Here is a 22,331-nt window from a genome sequence, read left to right on the forward strand (position 1 = left end):
CAGTCTATTGAGATGCTGTGAGAAAATAACTTGGAAATACCCACACAAGTGGTTCTCACACTTGAGTGAGCATCAGAAGCACCTGGAGGGTTGTTACAACATGGTTACTGGGCCCACCTTCCCCCACATCCAGTTTCTGATTCAACAGTTCTGGGATGGGGCCTGAGCATTCAGGCGTCTAGTAAGTTCGCAGGTGCTGCTGCTACTGGTGGTCTGGGGAGCACAACTTCAGATTTGGTGGTCCTCACTGTTTGTTCTCTCCCACAGGGGAGCAATTACATTAGCATATCATGACCCTAAGCTGTCCAGCAGTAAAGAAACCTTTGTTGTTGTTGTTCTTTAGTTGCTAAGTTGTGTCCAACTCTGTGACCCCATGGACTGTAGCCCACCAGGCTCTTCTGTCCCTGAGATTTTCCAGGCAAGAATACTGGAGTGGGTTGCCATTTCCTTCTCCAGGGAATCTACCTGACCCAGGGATCAAACCCAAGTCTCCTGCTTGGGAGGCAGATTTTTCACCACTGAACCGCCAGGAAAACCCACTAAAGAAACCTACAGAACTTGTTTAAAATGCACTCTGCTACCCAGACAATATGTATGAATCTCTCTGGAAAGCAGTGCTTCGAGGAAGCCACTTTGGGAAAATTTCTACTAGGGATGGTCCTGACCAGCAGAAAGATCACAGGCTCCAGAGGGAAGAGCCACCGAAAAAGACAGATGTCCAAGTCAAGGCCTTGGCAGTGAGTGAAGGGCTTTGGGCCACACCCTGAGGCAGGATCCTGGCAGGGCAGGCGGTCTGGAGAGCCCCAAACCCATGGTCCAGAAATGCTCACAGAATCCAGGAAGTCTGTCAGGAGGCAGCCAAGGCCAGTCTGCCTCTCCAGCCTTGGATCAGGATACCAGGCCTTAAGAACTGATGGAGAATATAACAGGGTCCTAGTTTCTAGAGACCAACAGGACTAAGCCTCCAACAAAGAGAGTGAGACAGCCGTTATTCATCAGATAAATGTGTAAAACAGGGTGGGCTTCCCTGGTGGTCCAGTGGTTAAGAATCTGCCTGCCAGTGCAGGGGACGTGGGTTCCATACCTGCTCTGGGAAGATCTCCCATGCCGCCAGGCAACTATGCCTGTGTGCCACAACTACGAAGCCCGCGCTCCACAAGAGAGTCACTGCAATGAGAAGCCCGTGTCCCAAAATGAGACAATAACCCCCGATCGCAACTAGAGGAAGCCTGCGCAACAGCAATGAAGACCCAACACAGCAAAAAATAAACAAATATTTTTTTTTAAGTGTGTACAGGGCTAGTTACAGCATGCTAGCCTACATGGCTTAGAAGATCCCCTAACTAAGACCAAGATGAGTCCTGAACTGAGCCTCGTGGTAAAGGAGCAGAAGCCCCTAACACCGAGGCATCTTTTTACAGGGAGGCTCTGACTTCATAGCTGTGATTGCTAGGCGTCTATAGAGCTCCAGGCCAGGCAGGTCTCAGGGTAGATTCTGAGTACCAAGACCCTAGTTGAGGGGTTGACAAAGTTTTGCTGTAAAGAGCCAGAGAATACTACTTACAGCTTTGTGGGCCATATGGCCTCTGTCACAGCTACTCCACCCTGCCACTTATCACCAAGTAGCCACAGACAACACCCAAACAAATGAGTGTGGCCGGGTTCCAGTGACACTGATAGACTGATAGCTGAATTTCATATAAATGTCAGGTGTTACAAACTAGTCTTCTCCTTCTGATTTTTTTCAATCACTTGAAAATATAACCACCATTCTTAGCTCCCTGGTCCTACAAAACCAGGGGACGGGGACTGGGGTGGGACGTGCTGTTTGGCCTGCCCAGATTTATTGGGTTGGCCAAAAAGTTCATTCGGGATGTTCACACATTGTTACAGAACACCCTGAATGAACTTTTTGGCCAACCTAAGAGTTTGCAGATGCCTGCCCTAGGTCCCCACTGTGAATCTGACAGAGCAGAACCCACAGAGGTAGGGGGTCAGGGAAACCTCATTTCATCAGACTGCCCCCAGTCATACCAACCTAGCCTGTCCAAACACCACTGCTGGGCTGGGAACCACTTACCCACTCAGAGCCCTGAAACTGTTTTAGTGCTGCTCACAGTTCAGTCTCCCTGACTTGCCCAGCTTGGGGGCTTTGGGGAGGCTCCATGTGAGGGGTGGGATGTGCTCTCCTGTCTTCCCCACTGGTGTCAATCTCAGCCATCCTCCAAGGGGCTGCCTGCTACCGAAGCCCAGCGCCATCCATCTCTGGCACGAAGATGTGGAGCCCCCGTGTCTTTAAGAGTGGATCTGCTGCAAAAATTCTCAATCTCAGGACAAGGTCTTGCCAGAGAGGCAGAGCCGTCCTATTAGACTCATGCAGCCAGCCTTTCTTCATGAGCTGAAGTTATTTCTAAGCTTCATCTGAGCTGCAGGGCAAAGACAGGCAAACACCCTGTTAGCCATCACCCAATATGTGCTCTGCCATGGCTGGCAGTCAGGCCAGATGGGGGCTGTGCTCCATGGAGGAAGACTTCAAAGGAGAGGCAGTTGAGGGCCCCCCCCCCCACCCGAAGGTTTGGGTTTGTTTTGAAGTTAGAAGTGGGAGCAGACAAGGAAAGGCTACACATGCTTATCTCAGGAATGTCGGGGACTTAGGAAAAGAAGTTAGAGGAGGCCATGAGGAAGGCCAAGCCCAGGAGAGAAGGGGAAGAGGGTTATCATGCAGCCCTTAGAAACAGACCTGCTGCCCGGTCCTGGTTAAGGACTTAACTCACCCAGCAGACCCGGCCTTCTCAAACTTCACTGTGTAGAAGAATCCTCAGAGGGCTCTTGTTGAAATGCACATGATTTAATAGGTCTCAGGTGGGGCCTGAGCCTCTGACTCACTTTCTCTGTGAGTTTGCCTTTTTAATAGATGCAAGTTGTCAAAGTACATAGGGCCCACAGCTTTGTCCCACCTGGAGCTGAGCTACTGATATGCAGGACTGCTGCATAAATGGGCATTCAGGAAGTTGTCTATATCACAGCACCCACGTTCACACCTGACCAAAGACCAGGTGGGTTCTCAAACCATGCTGCCCTCCATTCTTTATTTTTGTATGAAATTTATTTCATTTATTTACTTTTTGGCTGCACCACGTGGTTTGTGGGATCTTAGTTCCCCAACCAGCGATCCAACCTGCACCCTTGGCAATGAAAGCCCGGAATCTTAACTACTGGACGGCCAGGAAATTCCCACCCTCCATTCTTTAAGTCTTGAGTCCTGGGCCTGCCTCTCTCCTTTTCCTACTTAGCACAAAATCTATCTCCTGATCAAGCTCTGTGCCCACTTGTGCCTAGACAGGGCATCTTTTTCTAAGCTGCCCAAAGGAATTGGACTATACAATGCCCTGCAGCCAGCAGTGAGAGAATGGCAAGCACCCTTAGGTGACCCTTGACAAGATGCTGCCAGTTGACAGCTCAGACACTGCTTTGTCACTCAACCCTTGAGTGGATACTGTTCATGAACTGAGCTATAATGATATCACTCAACCAAAAAGACATATAATCTCAAGAGTTGGTGAAAATGCAGAGAAATCAGGACCATTACACACTGCTGATGGGTGTGTAAAAAGGTACAGTCACCTTGGGGAAAAAGGCCTGGCAGGTCCTCAAATGGTTAAACGAGTTACCGTATGACCCTGCCATTCCACTCCTAGGGATCTACTTAAGAGAAATGAACACACATGTCTGTACATGAATATTCACTGCAGCATTACTCATAATAATCAAAAAGTAGAAAGAGCTCAAATTTCTATCAATTGATGAATGGATAAAATGTGGTCTATCCATACAATGGAATATAATTTAGCCATAAACAGGAGTCAAGAGCTGATACCTGCTCCAAAATGGATGAGGTTTGAAAAACATTATGCTAAGCCAAAGAAGCCAGATACAAAAGGATAAATATCGTGTGATTCCATTTGTATAGAATGTTGACAAGAGAAAAATAGAGAGACATAAAATACTTCAGTGGTTGCTTAGAGCTGTGGGGAGGAGGGTAGGAAGTGATGGTTAAGGGGTGTGGGGTTTCTTTTAGGGGTAATGAAAACGTTCTAAAATTGTGATGGATACACAACTTTGAATACAAATCACTGGATTGGTTTACACGGGTAAATAAGTGGTATGTGAATTACATCACAAGAAAGCTGTTAAAAAATATCACGACTTGTCAGTTGGGGAGCTCAAGGCAAGTGGCAGAGAGAGGGAGCCTTCGGGACCTCGACAAGCATGGGCAAGGACCAGCTTTAGGGCAGCAACTTCTCAGAACTCTTGAGGAACACCCAAGCAGCCTTGGGTGTGAGAGTCTCAGATTGCAGCCAAGTGTTGATACAAACAACCACGCAGAAATACATGAAGGTAGGGCCCTGGGAGTGCCTGGGGCACCACTGATCCCTGCCTGCCAATCCCTGGTGCTGGGCCAGTGCCTAACATGTGGCGGCCATTCAAAAACTGAATTTAGTTCCTGCCCATGGAGGAAACGGAGAAGGCAATGGCACCCCACTCCAGTACTCTTGCCTGGAAAGTCCCATGGACGGAGGAGCCTGGTGGGCTGCCGTCTATGGGGTCGCACAGAGTCAGACATGACTGAAGCGACTTAGCAGCAGCAGCATGGAGGAAAGGGAATCCTGGAGTCACTAGATTGAGTTCTAAGGCCAGCCCTGCTTCTCACTCCCCGTGTGACCCCAAACTCCTTCCCCTTGCTGAACCTTAGAGGATCATCACTAAGACATGGGGAGTTCTGTCGCAGGCGCCCTCTCAGGCTGAGGTGCCACATGAATCAACTGGCCCGTGCGGGGAGCCTGGATGTGGGTGAGAAACTCCTGAGCCTCTAGAGATCGAGATACCCACCAGCAGGTCAGTCCCACCGAGACAACGCCCCACCCCCACCAAGGACCAGGTTCCCTGGTCAGCCACGATGACACAGAATGAACAAGACTCCAAAGCCTGCTCATGTGGCTGGGGCATCCGGTCCATGAGTAGTTCCTGGAGAGATAGATTCTACTACTTTGGAAAGTTGAGTTAGACTCGAAGTGGAGACAGGATTTCAACACTGGATATTTAAAGGAACTGGAGCCTTTGTCTGACAAATGCTGAGTCAGTGGCAACAAGTCTGTAAGAGTCCCTCTACAGACTGGCCACCCTGGAGGCAGAGTCTCAGAAGATGAGGGATGTGGCCAGGCCACCAGTTCCTCAGCACTCCACCAGGGGCCTGCCAACGCTCGGCTCAATTCTCACTCACCCCGTGGCCCTCATTTAACCAGCGGTTTTGAACATTCTTGAATCCCTGGAGCTGGCAGGGTCATCAGCCCAGCCACCCACACAGCCAGCAGCAGGCCAGAGGCCTCCAGAAGAGGGTCCTGGGCTGCCCTGGCTACAGAAGAGACAGAGAGGCTCATCCGACATAGCTGGGCGGACGCCGCCAAGAGCCAGTGAGTGATAACACTGCAGTGAAACAGCAGAGCCCTGTCACCGAACAGGTCACTGTCAGAGCAGGGCAGAAGCAACAGGGCAAGGATCTTTCAATGCCAAGGCTGAAAGTCCACACCCAAATTCTGTTTGGATCTGTCTGACTATTACTCATTTAAAAAAAAAAAAAAAGTTTTAAAACCAATACACTCAATTCACAACCCCAAACCTTTGGGATAATCCAGGGCACTACGTCCAAACCCATTTATCATCCTCTTGAGAACAATGCATCAAGAGGAATGAAGTATGAGCTAAGGATTACGGGGTCATGAATCACTCACCTCAGGAATGACAGCTCCAGAAGTTTCTGAGGTCAGAGTGCGCTGTGAGCCCATAAGACCCAGGTGCAACCAATTATCATCTCCAACAAGCTTTATCCTTAAATCTTTTATCTGAAAGACCCTGCTCCCTCCCTGCAAATTCACTGGTGTTTCTAAGTCTCCTAGTGTCCTAAGGTGATTTGACATGCAAGAGCCTCAGCAATTAACTATGCCCCTACATGTTGCCTGTCCAAATGGATCTTTGGTTCAGTCCTGCAAATTGCCTCTGCTATCTCGAATTTCTTTTTCTTTGGGGATTAGCAGCTTGGAAATTTTGCTTAAATCCTGCATGGATATTTGAAATAGAATGTGTTGATTCCCTGTCACAATTACCTCAATCGTTCAATCAACCCACAAACAGCCATGAAAAGATTCTGCCCCAAGTCCCAGATACTGTGTTAAGTGAGGGATACAGTAAGTTGCCAGCCCAGGCCTGAAGGTAATTACAACCTAGGATTATGACTGTTTTGTTTAGTGTCAATTTTTAAATGAGGAGAATGGGAAATTGTACTGCTGGTTATAACCCAAGAGGCTACCCGATCATTGGTTCAAAGTTTCCCTACTCTGGCAATTTCATCTTACTTTCTCTGTTGACTTTTGTGCCCATTAAGTGCACATACTTATATAGCATTCACAAAGCTATCTAGTAAGTTGTGGTTTTGATTTAGAATAGGGCCTTCTCCCCAGAAAAAGATCACTCACATAGACTTTTGTTTCCAATTTCAAAATGTTGTTAGAGAAGGAAGCCCAGAGACATCCTATGTTAACCTTCCTTGGGCCTGTAGGGTCAACACTATTGGTATCAGAATCACTCAACATCACTCTTTAATCCCCAGGTCCAGGGTTCCTACATGGCTCCCATCTGTGTTCTAATAATTACCACCTTAGCTAGCTTGGTATCTATTTCACCATAAGACAGAGAGCTACTGTGTTATGGTGAGAAGAAATTCCCCATCTTCTCCATCCTGGTATTCTAGCATTGCATCCTTCTATGTCCACTTTAAAAACAAAGTCTCTGAATAAAGCACAGGTTCCATGAGAAGAAGGCAGAATTCAAACATCCAAGAGAAAGAGCCAGACTTAAAAGACCCCATAAACAATGGCCCATAAAAGCTGACAGTCAAGAAATGACACAGTCAAGAACTGACGGCTAACACAACATGGAAAATCAACTATACGGCAATAAAAATTAAAAAAATGAAAAAAAGAACTGAGGGGACTGGCTTGAGAAGTTCTCTATGAACTGGAACTCCAGTGAGGTAATTCTTCACACTGCTGTTTTCGAAACGAATCTTTAACCTGGGTATTGATCATAACTTGGCTGCTACAATTTCAGACTACGGTACAACCTGGCAAGTCAACCTTCTGCTCTTGAAACTCACTTCAATCTTCACTTTCAATTACTCATTTGAGTTGCATTCTCTGAAAGGGGAATTGATGCAGCACACACATTTGCGTTGACTAAGGAAACCATTCAATGACTTTGGAAGGGACTGTTGCAAAGTGGCCAAGAAAAATAATAAATGCAAATTCCAGCCTGTGGCTGCAGTGTCTCGTCTTATAACTCCCAACAGAGAAGGTTATTGCTCAAATGGAGGGTGTTCACGGATTTAAAAAAGCCAACATCTACAGCCAGCAGGGCATCATCTCTATGTATGGAGGTTAGCGGTGGCACATGTACTGTTTGCCCATACATTTCTCTTAGCTCCTCTGACCAGTAGTTCATCACCTGAATTGCAGGAAAACTATCAGGTGGCAAAGAACCTGTCTGCCAGTGCAAGAGACGTAAGAGACACAGGTTCGATCCCTGGCTTGGGAAGATCCCCTGGAGGAGGGCATGGTAACACACTCCAGCATTCTTGCCTGGAGAATCCCATGGACAGAGGAGCCTGGCATGCTACAGTCCATGAGGCTGTACAGAGTCAGACACTACTGAAGTGACTTAGCATGCATGCACGCATTAACTCAATAAGCACAAATATCCTGTTGGCTTCTAAGGTCCTGGCTAGGCTCCGTGGGAAATATAGTGAGCTAAGACAGAGCAGTGTCCTGCTTTCACAGCCTCAGAATCTAGGAAAAGTGTAAAGGAATGCATACCTCATTGTAATGTATGGCATGTATGATAAATGCCACAAGACATAGGAAATGCTGTGGGTGTTTACAGGAAGGTAGGAGCTTCCTTATCAAAGGATCAGTCAGAATGGCTGCGATCCAAAAGTCTACAAATAATAAATGCTGGAGAGGGTGTGGAGAAAAGGGAACCCTCTTACACTGTTGGTGGGAATGCAAACTAGTACAGCCACTATGGAGAACAGTGTGGAGATTCCTTAAAAAACTGGAAATAGAACTGCCTTATGATCCAGCAGCCCCACTGCTGGGCATACACACTGAGAAAACCAGAAGGGAAAGAGACACGTGTACCCCAATGTTCATCGCAGCACTGTTTATAATAGCCAAGACATGGAAGCAACCTAGATGTCCATCAGCAGATGAATGGATAAGAAAGCTGTGGTACATATACACAATGGAGTATTACTCAGCCATTAAAAAGAATACATTTGAATCAGTTCTAATGAGGTGGATGAAACTGGAGCCTATTATACAGAGTGAAGTAAGCCAGAAGGAAAAACATAAATACAGTATACTAACGCATATATATGGAATTTAGTAAGATGGTAACAATAACCCTGTGTACGAGACAGCAAAAGAGACACTGATGTATAGAACAGTCTTATGGACTCTGTGGGAGAGGGAGAGGGTGGGAAGATTTGGGAGAATGGCAATGAAACATGTAAAATATCATGTAGGGAACGAGTTGCCAGTCCAGGTTCGATGCATGATGCTGGATGCTTGGGGCTGGTGCACTGGGACGGCCCAGAGGGATGGTATGGGGAGGGAGGAGGGAGGAGGGTTCGGGATGGGGAACACATGTATACCTGTGGCGGATTCATTTTGATATTTGGCAAAACTAATACAATTATGTAAAGTTTAAAAATAAAATAAAATTAGAGAAAAGGAAAAAAAAAAAAAAAACAAAGGATCAAGGAAAAGTTTCATCCAAGTGGGAGTGTTGCTGGACGATGGGCAGAATTTCAACAAATGGAGGCTTGAAGGAAGCATTCCAGGTGCAGGAAGTAATAACCAACAAGAAGAGGGAACATGGGACTCCAGGTCTATAAAAGCATAGAGTCAACTTTGGCTGGATTTTAGGAAGCCAGGAGACAAGGACTGGAAAATTCAGCTGCAGGCAAACTGTACAGTCCCCTATCAACAGCAGAGAACTTTCTAGCTAATTTAAGAGGACAGGGAGCAGCTGCTTTAGCTTTTTGAGTAAGAGAGCAATGTGATCAAAACAAGTGATAGTTACTTCAACTTTAAAAATTAGAAGTAAAATAAAAATGAAGTAAAATTGTATTTAAAAGAGCAGTATCTGGCCAAAGAAAGTACAATGAGTTTTCATATGAGAGACTAAAAGTGAGAATGTTCTAGAAATCACTGAAAAGAGAAGGGCAATATTTCAATCTCTGTGTGAGGAAGGTTTGAAGACGGTGCTTTAGTGATGGGTTCTGGTGTCTCTTTCAGTTCACAAATCTAGGAAATGAGTAGCAATAATAGCAGGATCTGGAGAAAGGAATGGCAACCCACTCCAGTATTCTTGCCTGGAGAACTCCATGGATGGAAAAGCCACAGGGTCGCAAGAATTGGACATGGGCTTCCCCAGTGGTTCAGTGGTAAAGAATCCACCTACAATGCAGGAGACATGGGTTCGATCCCTGGATTGGGAAGATCCCCCTGGAGAAGGAAATGGCAACCCACTCCAGCATCCTTGCCTGGAGAATTCTATGGACAGAGAAGCCTGGTGGGCTACAGTTCATGGAGATGCAAGGGTCGGACATGACTTAACGACTAAACAACAACAGTAGCAGGATACTGTACTCAAAGTGTTATCAATAAGAAAATGCCAGATGAAAAGGTCCTGCTTGTCCCAGTGTTGACTTAAAAAATATTCACAACCTGAGAGTTATGTTTTATTTGGTGGGAATTTTTAGGACTTCAAGCCGGGAGACAGCATCTCCAGTAACCCTGAGAGAACTGTCCTGAGGAGGTGAGGGGAGGAGCCAGGTGATGTAAAAGTTTTGCAACAAAGAGCAGATAGGGACTTCCCAGGTGGTCCAGTGGCTAAGATTCTGTGCTCCCAAACTGAGCAGGTGGCTCAGGTTCCATCTCTGGTAAGGGAACTATGATCCTGCATGCTGCAACTAAGAGTTCTCACAGGGCATATAAATAAATGAAAATAAATATTAAAAACACCAAAGGGCAGGTAGTCTGAACATCAAAAGATTATCATTAATTAAAGAAAACTAGATAACCCAAGTTAGAAATTCAGTGCTTTTCTATCTATGGGAAGATGCAAGTCTGGGCTCACTGAAATCATTCCTTTGATATGCACCTCAGCTGTTTGGGGCCAGTATCCTGTGTTTTTACATCCTGGGTTTCCTCAGGGTTCACTGTAGGGAATGGCTACAGTCAAGATGGCAGGAATTCTTTTCTTTCCTGAGTTTCCTCAGGGCTCACCGGCTCACATTGGAGGGCTGCAGTCACTCATGGCTGTGACGTCCATGTTTACTGTTAGGGCAGAAAATATGCCATTTCTCACTAGCATTCTCCTTTTGAATGCAGAGGAATTCTATCAGCTGATTACATGTTTTAAACCCAAATAGAAATTTCTAGCCTAACCCGCTCCCAATGAGACTTTAATTGTATATCCTGAGCCAGGTGTTCAGCTCCTAATACTTATCTCCAAATGTAGCATTTTAAAAGACTGCTCTGGCTGGTGAGGTCTGGTTTGGCTTTCAGCCATCCTCACTTGGTTTTCCTGGCTGGTGATGAGGAAGAAACAGACAGAACAGGCTCCATCTTGAAAGCAGGACTTCATCTTGGGCCGGACTGTGGACTTTGAGCTATATGCCCAGTATCTATGGAAACGGCATACCAACTGGAAAACCAGGCCCCCTGGATGGAAGAGCCCCAGGACTCGTACCTAGAGTCTCTGTTGCCTAAAAGAACACCCTAATTATCTGTGTAACAGAATAGAATCATAAATACTATTATGCTTATTGGGGTATGACCACAGGCCTATTGATAATTGTCCACTGTTAACTACCTAGGCTTAAGGCATATGAATCATGGGTTAACTTTGATTGTATCTTTCTTTTCCTTTGTTCAGACTAGTTTCAAGGAATTTGGGGAGGTGGGTTTGGGCATGTACACTTAGGGTATATAAGGTTTTCAGAAAAACCGGTCAGGGTCCTTGGCTAAGAGGAGACTCTGCCTTGGGCCCGCCGGTGTAATAAACTGCACTCCACTATCTGCATTGTCCTTCTGAGTGAGTTTGTTTCCCAGAACGCGTGGCTACAACATTTGTTGCGTGAGCCAGGACACTCCTCACTTTGAGGAGACAAGTCCCATTTGGGACTACTCTGAGGCCTCACGGCTCGAATCTTCTAGAGGGGGGAAGGCACCTCACTCTTCTGGAAGGATTCTGCTTCTCAATGCCCGGACCTTTCATGTTAGCAGGTAGTGGATGGCAGCAGGGGAACTGAGCACTCAGGTGAGGAGGAACCCACCCAGCAGGGTGGAAGAGGGGGCCTGATCACCACCCTGGGAAGGATTAGAAGGGGCACAGACCCACAGGAGCCTGGAACAGGCAGGTGGCAATGGTTGCTTGGTACACAGGTTGACAAGCGTGTTAGGGCTTAGGAAGGAAATTTGTGAAGGTCATTTACGAGGTGGTGTCCATGCCATCTTGGGGAAAATTATTACCAAGCAATTGCCAGGGGATTTTTAGAAGAAACTTGGTTTTTGTGTACTCATACTCTGCCCTCCCCAAGGAGGTGTCCCATCTGCTATGAAATTCTTGACCCCCTCGGAATTGTCAGGCTAGAAGGAGGGGGATACATAAGTGAGTACGAATTGGCTTCTCTAGAGACAGCCTGGGACGTGGGACATTTAACCCATCTGTATTTTCATCTGCACCTGATCAAGCCCACCAAGGCAGAATGGGCTTTAAAAGTTAAGGGAGAAACAGTCTTGGATCACATGGTGTTTTGGTTTGGCTGTGCTGACCAGCAGGTGAAGACACGCCGATCCCCCTTCTCCCTCCGGGATCTGGCGGGTGAGGCTCTTCTCACCCCAATTAGGAAGGAGGCAGAATGGCAATTTAAGTGTCATTGAGTGGAAATATCAGAAGTACATAGGGTACTGAGAACTTCGTAGACAGAATGAAAAGGAAAAGTAGAAGAAGGTCCAAGAAGGTAAGCAAGATGAGGGGAAGTGAATCTAAGGCAACTGTATTGGAGTGCATGATTAAAAATTTTGAGAAGGGATTAGGAGGAGACTATGGGGTGAAGATGAAGCCTAACAGCCTCCACATACTCTGTGAGGTCGAATGGCCCCCTATGGGAGTAGGATGGCCACCAGAGAACACCATGAACTCAAAAATAGTGGAAGCAGTCTATACAGTAGTCACAGGAGAGCCAGGACACCCGGATCAATATCCATATATTGACTCATGGCTAGGGTTAGCTCAAGACCCTCCTACTTAGACAAGGTTCTGTATCCAGAAGGGAAAGGGAAAAATATTAATGGCACAAAAATTGACTGATAAAAAAGGAAATTCTACAGGATTTGAACGGGGATGACCTGACCCCTCCCCCATACTAGATAATGACGTGCCTGCCTCCCAGTGCTCCACCAGGACCGGAGGCCGCCTTACTGCCCAATCCAGGGCCAGCTAAAGTTCCTGCAGCAGCCACTGCTCTTCCACCAGCTCTCCCGGAGTTCGTAGAGCCGCCGTTTCGGCAGGCTCCAATCCCAGCGATGGAGACCTCTGGTCAATGCCCCCAGGATTCCACCTCAGCTGGACCTCCTAGATTGTATCCACCTCTCCCGGTGAGTACTGATGGGAAGGGGGAAGAAAACACAGCAATTAGACAGAGGCTGCACTCCGCCAAGGAACAGGGGGAAAGAACCCCACTACAGATGCCCGTTAGAGGGTACAACAGCCTCCAGTTCAGGATGCATGGGGCACTACCGTCCGCCGCCTGTAGCCTATTAATACCAGCCATTTTCCTCTACGGATATATTAAACTGGCAGAAACATGCCCCACCGTACTCAGGAGAGCCACAAGCCATGATTAGTCTAATGGAGACTATTTTTTGAGCCCACCGCCCTACATAGGATGACATAATCCAACCACTAGGCTCCCTTTTCAGCACTGAGGAAAGACACAGGATCCGAACTGAGGCCAGAAAATGGTTAAGAGAAATGGCACCTGAGGGTACTGCAAACCCGCAGCGGTGGGCAGAACTAGCCACCCTCGATGAGAGGCCCAGCTGGGACTGTAACACAGAGGAAGGGAGGGGCCGCCTGGGGAGATATCGGGTAACTATCTTACAAGGTCTCAAGAGTGGGGCCCAAAAAGCTATGGGCATCACAAAACCCTCCAAAGTGAGTCAAAGGGAAAGCGAATCACCCTCTGAGTTCTGCAAAAGACTGTGCGAGGCCTATAGACTTTATACGCCAATAGACCCAGCCAGAGGCTGCTGGGTCTCAGATGGTGATAAATGCAGCCTTTGTGTCTCTAGCCTACCCTGAAAATGTCAGATGGGGGGGCACCAAGTGACTCATGTGTTTTTATACATCCCTGAATGCCCAGTACCTTTGTTGGGAAGAGACTTGCTGTCTAAATTGGGGGCACAAGTGACCTTACCCCCCACGAAAGACCCACTGTTTGAGTGGGCTCAATCACCTATTTACTCTTCCTCTCAGTAACCCCTCAAGATGAATGGAGGTTGCATGATCTCCCGGAAGGGAAACCAGACAGGCTAAACAGTCGAGAGAGAAAGTTAACTCAACAATTCCCTGAGGTCTGGGTGGAAGACAACCCACTCCAGGCTTGCAAAAGTCCCACTGGTAATAGAACTCAAACCTGGTACAATTCGGAGAAGGCAATGGCACCCCACTCCAGTACTCTTGCCTGGAAAATCCCATGGACGAAGGAGCCTGGTAGGCTGCAGTCTCTGGGGTCGCAGAGAGTCGGACACGACTGAGCAACTTCACTTTCACTTTCCACTTTCATGCACTGGAGAAGGAAATGGCAACCCACTCCAGTGTTCTTGCCTGGAGAATCCCAGGGACGGGGGAGCCTGGTGGGCTGCCGTCTATGGGGTCGCACAGAGTCGGACACGACTGAAGCGACTTAGCAGCAGCATCTGGTACAATTGTGTCAGCACCCACCTTGGACCTGCCAGACCTTGCTTAGCCATTTACTCTTTACGTGACTGAAAAGGACAAGGTGGCTATGGGCGTGCTGTCCCAGATTATGGGGACATGGGACAGACTGGTGACTTTAATCAGCTGGACAATGTTGCCACTGGGTGGCTGGGATGCTTACGGGCAGTTGCTGCAGTTGCCTTACTGGTCCGGGAGGCAACCAAGCTGACTTTGGGCCAAGATCTGTTCGTAAAAGTCCCACATGAGGTCAACACTCTCCTGCGAGGGGACCCCCATAAATGGCTATCAACATCCCGGATTACTCAATACCAGGGACTGTTATGTGAGACCCCCATGTTACTACTGAGCCTTGTCAGGCCCTGAATCCGGCCACTCTCCTTCCTGTGGGAGAAGGTGGGCCCTCACATGATTGCAAGGAAATATGCCAGCAGACCTGACTTGAGAGACCAGCCAATCCCGGACCCAGATTTGGCCCTGTACACCGATGGCACCAGCCTGGTGCAACAAGGGCAACAACTGTTGGGATATGCAGTAGTCACGGAAGAAACCATCATTGAGGCTAGCTCTCTGCCATCACACTGGTCCGCTCAACAGGCCGAACTATATGCTCTAATCCAGGCCCTCCAGATGTCAAAAGGTAAGAAGACAAACATTTACACAGACTCCAGGTATGCTTTTGCTACACTACAGGGCTCTGTATAAGGAGAGAGGCCTTTGACAGCTAGTGAAAAAGATATTAAAAATAAGGAAGAAATCAAGACCCTATTAGATGTTGCCTGGGAACCAGAAAGGGTTGCAGACATACGCTGCTGAGGACGTCAAAAAGAGGATACCCCCCAGGCTCAGGGAACAGACTGGCAGATAAGACCTCTAAACAAGCAGCCGAGGGCTTGGGGGTGACAAGTGAAGCCCCTATTAAAGCTCTCATGTTGACAGAGCTACCTGAGCTAACGCTAGACTCTCCAAAATACACTGAAGCCCAAAACCAACTAGCCAAAGCAGAATGGGCCATCAAGACTGAAAACGGATGGTGGGAATTGCCAAGTGGCAAACTATTGGTACCGGAGGAGCTGGCACCCACTGTGGTAAGCCAAACACACCAAGTGACCCATCTAGGCCATGATAAACTGGAAGAGCCAATTTGAAAATATTTCCTGGTTCCCCACTTCTCTTCCCTATGCAGGACAAAATCTCAGAACTGCACTGCCTGCTCACAGGTCAATGCTGCCTCTCGGCACAGACAGAAACCTCCAGGGACTCAAGTGAAAGGCACGCTGCCCTTTGAACACCTGGAAGTGGACTTCACTGAAATGAAACCTCACCAACACTACCATTACCTGCTGGTCATGGTATATACGTTCTCAGGATGGGTAGAAGCTTTTCCCACCTGGATTGAAAGAGCATCAAAAGTAGCCTGGTGCCTGCTTAGGGAGATAGTTCCCAGATTTGGATTTTCTGCCAGCATTGGATCAGACAATGGCCCAGCTTTCATAGCTGATTTAGTACAACAAGTAAGCGAAACTTTAAATATCAAGTGGAAATTACATACAGAATATAGGCCCCAGAGTTCTGGGATGGTGGAAGGAACCAACCAGACACTTAAAGAGACACTCTCCAAGTGGGTCTTAGAGACTGACTGTTCCTGGGTGGACTTGTTTCCGACGGCTCTGCTCAGACTCAGGATGACCCCACAGTTCCATGGCTCTTCTCTGTACAAAATTGTGTATGGGAGGGCCCCTCCCATAATAAAACAGGTATCAACAAATTTGCCTTAGGTGAGGGGAGATGAGATTTCACAGCAGATGGAACAACCGAGTAAGGTAATAAATCAGGTAACTAAGTTTGTACTAGAAAGGGTGCCATTCCTCCTTGGGGAACAGATTCACAAATTTGTGCCCGGGGATCAGGTGTGGTCAAGGACTGGAAACACGACTCCTTGGCCCCACATTGGAACGGTCCATATACTGTTGTTCTAACCAGCCCTACTGCAGTTAAAGTTGCAGGTGTCACTCCCTGGATCCTTCATATGAGGGTGAAGAGAGCATACCATGCAGACCTGGAGGACGCTGAGGGCACTACACAAAAGACCCACTGATCCCTGTGAAACCAAGATCATCTTAAAGAAGAAACAGAGATGAAGCTCTACAATCAACTGCTGCTTCAAGGACTTGCTGGTATCATCTTGAGACTAACCATAGTTTCAGTACAAAGAGGGACCTGTGCTATAATTAAAGTTGAATATTGTGTATATATTCCTGATTTATCTGGCTATATATCAGCCACCCTAGATGACATGAAAGGTCAGGTAAAAGTTATGTCTGATGATAATCTTCCTTTTTGGACTTTGGTCCTATCTTGGGTGAAGGGTGATTGGTGGAAAACTATATTTACCATTTTTATAGTTGTCTTGATAGTTCTGCTTTGTGGACCCTTTATTTCACAATGTATTATGAACATTGTAGCCCAAAGGTTGATGTTGTTCTCCCAAATTGGAGGTTGGAGAGTCAGGGTGCAATATATCCCTATGAATGATGCTCATACTACGAGTTAAGAGCATCAAGAGGCGGGGATGAAGGAGGAAACAGACAGAACAGGCTCCATCTTGAAAGCAGGACTCCATCTTGGACCGGACTGTGGACTTTGAGCTATATGCCCAGTATCTATGGAAATGGCATACCAACTGGAAAACCAGGCCCCCTGGATGGAAGAGCCCCAGGACTCGTACCTAGACTCTCTGTTGCTTAAAAGAACACCCTAATTATCTGTGTAACCAAACAGAATCATAAATTCTATTATGCTTATTGGGGTATGACCATAGGCCTATTGATAATTGTTCACTGTTAACTACCTAGGCTTAAGGCATATGAATCATGGGTTAACTTTGATTGTATCTTTCTTCTCCTTTGTTCAGACTAGTTTCAGGGAATTTGGGGAGGTGGGTTTGGGCATGTACACTTAGGGTATATAAGGTTTTCAGAAAAACTGGTCAGGGTCCTTGGCTAAGAGGAGACTCTGCCTTGGGCCCGCCGGTGTAATAAACTGCACTCCACTATCTGCATCGTCCTTCTGAGTGAGTTTGTTTCCCAGAACGCGTGGCTACAACAGTGAAACCGCACACTTTACCAGTTTTCCCCAGGCGTCAGGTTCACGGAGCCTTTCTTAGTGGCCACAGCACTTGTTCTCTGTCTTCAGCCTTGCTTGCAAAAGGAGGTACACTGAACCTCAAAAATCTCAGATGTAAATGAGGTTTCAAGAGTTCACTGCAAACAGAATAAAATGGAAATGCAAAGCAAAACTACAAAGAGATACCTGTCAGAATGGCTATTCTCCGAAAGACAAGAAACACCAAGTGTTGGCAAGGATGTGGAGAAAAGGGCATCTTTATGTGCTACTGATGAGAAAATAAACTGGTGCAGCCACTATGGAAAATAGCATGGAGGTTCCTCGAAAAACTAAAAATACAACTACCATTTGTACTCAGTTGATAAGTTGTGCCCAACTCTTTCTAGACCCCATGGACTGTAGCCCACCAGGCTCCTCTTTCCATGGGATTCTCCAGGCAAGAATACTGGAGTGGGTTGCCATTCCCTTCTCCATGGGATCTTCCCAACCCAGGGTTTGAACCCCGCATCTCCTGTGGGAATGATTCTTTACCATCTGAGCCACCAGGGAAGCCCATCCCTAAGTTTATTACAATGAAAATTAAATCATATAAATTTACATTTAGGGAAAGGGCTTCCCTGCTGGCTCAGAATGGATAAAGAAGATGTGGTATATACATACAATGGAACAGTATCCAGCCAGAAAAGAAGAATGGAATGCTGCCATTTGTGACAACATGGGTGGACCCTGAGGGCATTTTACTAAGCGAGGTCAGTCAGGCAGAGAAAGACAAATACCATATGATCACACATATATGTGGCATCTAAAAAATGAAACAAATCTAAGCTCATAGATACATAGAACAGATTTGTGGTGGCCAGATGGGAAGGGGGGTGAGGAGTAGACGCAATGGGTGAAGGCAATCAAAATGTATAAACTTTCAGCTTTAAATCAGTCATGGGATGAGAGGTATAGCATGGTATGTGTGTGTTACTCACCCAGTATTTGTGACCCCATGGACTGTAGCCCACCAGGCTCCTCTGTCCATGGGATTCTCCAGGCAAGAATACTGGAGTGGGTAGCCATGCCCTCCTCCAGGGGATCTTCCCAACCCAGGGATCGAACCTGGGTCTCCTGCATTGCAGGCAGATTCTTTACCATCTGAGTCACCAGGGAATGACTATCATTAATAATACTGTATTGAGAGTATATCTTAAAAGTTCTCATCACAAGAAAAAAATTTTTTGTAACTATGTACAGTGATGCATGGTAACTAGACTTACTGTGGCCACCATTGTGCAGTGTGTACAAATATCAAATCACTACACTGTACACCCAAAACTAATGTTATATGTCAATTACACATCAATAAAAGCAAAAACAAAGAACAGAGTAAGAAATCCTATCTTACAGACATACAAACACAATCCAACATAGACAACTTAGCTATAAACTTTCCATATACTTCATGTGGGTTTTTATAGACACCACATCTTGGTAGGCTATAAAAATCAGAGAGCCAGAAAAGCTGCATCAAATTCAAAGATGGAAGAACTCCAGAGACCTTCTAGGAGTGGGACTGGGAATGATTTTCTCTCTCTCTCTCTGACAGTTTCCCTATTAAATCTCAGATGGTTATACAATAGGGGGAGAAGTGCTGATGGGGGCTTCTCAATACCCATCTCCCTCTTTCAAAGATTCCTGATTCCAGGCCTCTTACCAGAGACACACTGTCCACTTGCTAAGAGACTGCCTCTGAAATGATCTTCAAAATCTGTCACTCAGCACTTAGGGTGAACATGGCTGACATGACTTGTCTTGGGACCCACAGGCTTAGAGAGTCTCCCCTCCCCAGACTTCCAAAACCTCTGGCTTGGACTGAAATCTGCTCCTTTGGAATCATCAGCCCCAGCAGAGCACATTTCCTGAAAGATCCCATTGGGATGTGCCAAGTTGGGGGCAGCCTGCAGGCTGGTGCTGGAGGGAGGAGCCGGGCCAACCAGGGCCAGTTCCCAAAAGTAGTGAGCGTCCAAGCTGGAAACCCATGACTCTGTGGGTGGCTGGGCTCTGGCAGCAAGCTATGCAGTAGAAGGAAGGAGAGTGGAGGGCAGGGTGAGAGAGGGGAGGAAGGTCAGGTGGAAAAAGACAAGAGGCCCGGCTCCATCAGTTGCACAGGCGGCTTAGAGATGCCTGCCAGTTCAGCAGGAAAAGCCACCTCTAATTTCTCAACTTCTCCCCCTGCTCCCTGTCCAGTGCGGGCTTCTCCCTCCCCTCTAGTTTCACATTAACCTGATTCCCGCTTTGGGGGGTGGGAGTGGAAGAATGAATCCACCTGGGGGTCAGGGGAATGGCACTTGCCAGGCACAGAGGATAAAGTCTCCTTTCCACTTTGCCCTGAATCAGTTCCTACCCAACAGCTGAAAAACTTACAAGAGTCAGCTGGAAACAAAAGTTCCTGATTATCACTTCACACGTTGGATTCATTCACTCATTAGTGGATGCGCAGGGAATGTCTAGCAGCCAGCCCTACATCTCCCCAGCATTCTATCTGGGAACCCTCCCCCTCCAAGCTTCACCCACAACTCTGTAGGTTCGCTTTTCAGACCCAAATTTAAACTGCCCACAGTATTGAAAGTAAAGCCAGATATCTGCTGACCCCATAGCCCACATAACCCACTTTCCCATTAACACTAAATTAAAACGCGCCCATGGATTTCTTCTCTCCAGGGCGACACGGGTGCATCCATGTTTCCCAGCCCCCCTGAAGCTCTTTGCTAACTTAAGCCTCTCTGATGAGGGACTCGGCGGTAGTTTTTAAAAGGGCATTTCCAAAGAAGATTTTGTCAACACCAGGAGAGCCCTAATAAATACCTGGGTTCCCTTAGATGCTACAGACCACGCCTTCCTGAAACCAAAAGCCCCACCCCCTGTCTAGCAGAGCCCGCGTGCTAACCAAGCGCTTGCCACATGTCACCACTCTCAGCTGGCACCTCTCTCCCACGGTGCAGACTTTCTCGGAATCCCCAGCAGGGGGGGTTGGGGGATGCGGGAGAGGCCCCGCCTGCGCCGGCCACGAGAGTCTACAGCGACTAGTGCCCTGCAGCCCCAGGGGGTGGCCTGGCTCCTCGAGTGGGAGGGGGTAGGTACTCCTTCCAGGACAAGCTGTCAGTCCCCTGGGTCCCGGCCGCGAGCAACAGCAGGAGAGGCAACTCCTGGGGGTGAGAAAGTAGCCCTCGGCCAAACGTCTCTTGGTCGCCTCTAGCGCCTACGTGGGTTTGACTGACCCCCTGGAACTCCGGGCGCAGAGGGTCCGTCGACTCCCGGCGGCCGCCTGACAATCGGTTCTCCCTTCCCGTTGCCCGGACGCCAGCCCCACTCCGCGTCCCCCAATCCCGGGGCGGCGAAAGACGAAGTCGGCGCAAACAAAGGGCGCCTCGCACCACCCTCCGGCCAAGCCGGAGATGGGGGTGGTCCCCGGCATCCCGCTGGGGAGGCTGGCCCGCCCCCGGCATTACCTGGGAAGCCGCGGCTCGGCGGGACTCGTAGCAGCAGTGGCAACAGCAGCAGCAGCGCGGGCCGGAGTGCGGGGCTGCCCATGGCGCGCCGGCGCTGCGCTCCGCTCAGCTGCGCGGCGCGCGTCCCGGGGGCGGGAGGAGATCGACCGGACCGAGGGACTGCGCCGCGGGCCGGCGGAGGCCGAACTTAAAAACTCCTCCTCTCGCCTGTCTCCCGCCCCCGGCCAACCCTCCTTCCTCCGCCTCCCCGGAGCGCTGGCGCGGCTGGGGCTCCGACCCACCCCCTCCTTTTGTGCCAGCGCTTCTTCTGGAGCGGGGCTGACACCTCCGCCCCCCTCTCCGGGGTGCCGCAGCGCGCCAGGGGCGTGCCCTAGTAAACCGAACCATCCCAAAGTATCTCTGGGTTTCCCAGTTTGCGCCCTTTCACTCCAAATACACACACCGGTTGCCCGACCCCCTCCCAGGTCCCGGGCCCCTAGCACCATGTCATCTATGCAGAGAGCTGGGTGAGTCGCAGGGAAAGAGAAGAGACAACCGCGGCAGGTTATTATGGCCAAGTTCGCGGGTTTGACCCTCCTGATCACTCCCCAAGTTTGCTGTTATTATGCCCACCCTCTCCGAAAAGAAACGCCGCTTAGAAACTTGCTCGGGTCCACGGTTACGGACAGAGCGGAGATTTGAACTTAGGTGTGTGGTTGCGCCGGCGCCAGCGTCCGTGCTATGGCTTTTTGGTTTCTCTTTAGCGAAGGAATGAATCAAGGGCTGGCCCGGGTGTGTGCCGGCTGCACTGCGGTTTGGGATGAGGCTTGAGGTACTCTTTCCAAGGTTGGCTGATGGGCGAGCACAAGGCCCAGAAAGTTCCCCGTCTCACCCACAGCCTGGGAATCCAGCTGTTGTAGTTTCTTGCAATCAGAGTTCCCCATTTCCTGGATTGTTCACACCCCTAGCACACCACGATCCGCCTGGAGCCTCCACCCTCGTGGAGGCTGGCGTCAGGATAGGGTTTCTCGGCTGCCTGCAGGACGGATCTGGTTTCTTCTTTGAGGCTTTCTCTCCCTCTCTCTCTCTCTCTCTCTTTTTTTTGTTTTTTGTAAACACCTAAGGCAGGGACCTCGCCCCTTTTCCTGCCAGAAGATCATAACTAAGACAGATTCCAACTAGGGCTGCTGCATTCAGTTGTGCCATGTGCTCCGAGCGAAGGTCCTGGAGGAAGGGGCAAGGGTGCTAAAATCCAGCCGCCTCTGGGGTCACCGAGCCCTGTTCTATGGTAGAGGCCATGTTCATTGTGGAAAGGCAGCTTTCTCCTCACCTCAGCAGTCTGGTCTGTTAGCTAGATGAAGGGCCCTGGGAATATCCATCCAGAAGGTTTTCAATTTTTTTAATCTAGATGGCTTGCTCTTTTCCCAGTTCTCACAAAAGACTCTGCCTTGAACTTCCATCTTATCCTCTCTGGTGCCTGGGAGCCTTCTCTCCATCGTTGCTCCTCATGGAGCCGACAACCCTTCTGTAACCTTCTGATCACAAGACAATGAGGGTGGTCAGGCTCTTCCTAGGCCTCCATCTCACCAGACTCTCCAGGGAATGGTTCTC

At 48.4% G+C, this 22,331-nt stretch overlaps 1 protein-coding gene across 2 annotated transcripts in view; it reads right to left on the reverse strand.

Moving 5' to 3' along the window:
- The window catches only part of SRPX (sushi repeat containing protein X-linked), a 141,833-nt gene extending 120,831 nt beyond the window's left edge, over positions 1-21,002 (reverse strand). Inside the window, exon 1 of one of the 2 annotated variants that reach the window (XM_027534257.1) lies at positions 20,742-21,002. In XM_027534257.1, the coding sequence (XP_027390058.1) occupies positions 20,742-20,823 (82 nt within the window). In that variant the 5' untranslated portion in view covers positions 20,824-21,002. The remainder of the gene's footprint in view (positions 1-20,741) is intronic. The other variant, XM_027534258.1, reaches the window with a different exon arrangement.
- Positions 21,003-22,331: the final 1,329 nt, after the last annotated feature.

The sequence above is a fragment of the Bos indicus x Bos taurus genome, chromosome X (genome assembly GCF_003369695.1).
Source record: "Bos indicus x Bos taurus breed Angus x Brahman F1 hybrid chromosome X, Bos_hybrid_MaternalHap_v2.0, whole genome shotgun sequence".
Lineage (NCBI taxonomy): Eukaryota > Metazoa > Chordata > Mammalia > Artiodactyla > Bovidae > Bos > Bos indicus x Bos taurus.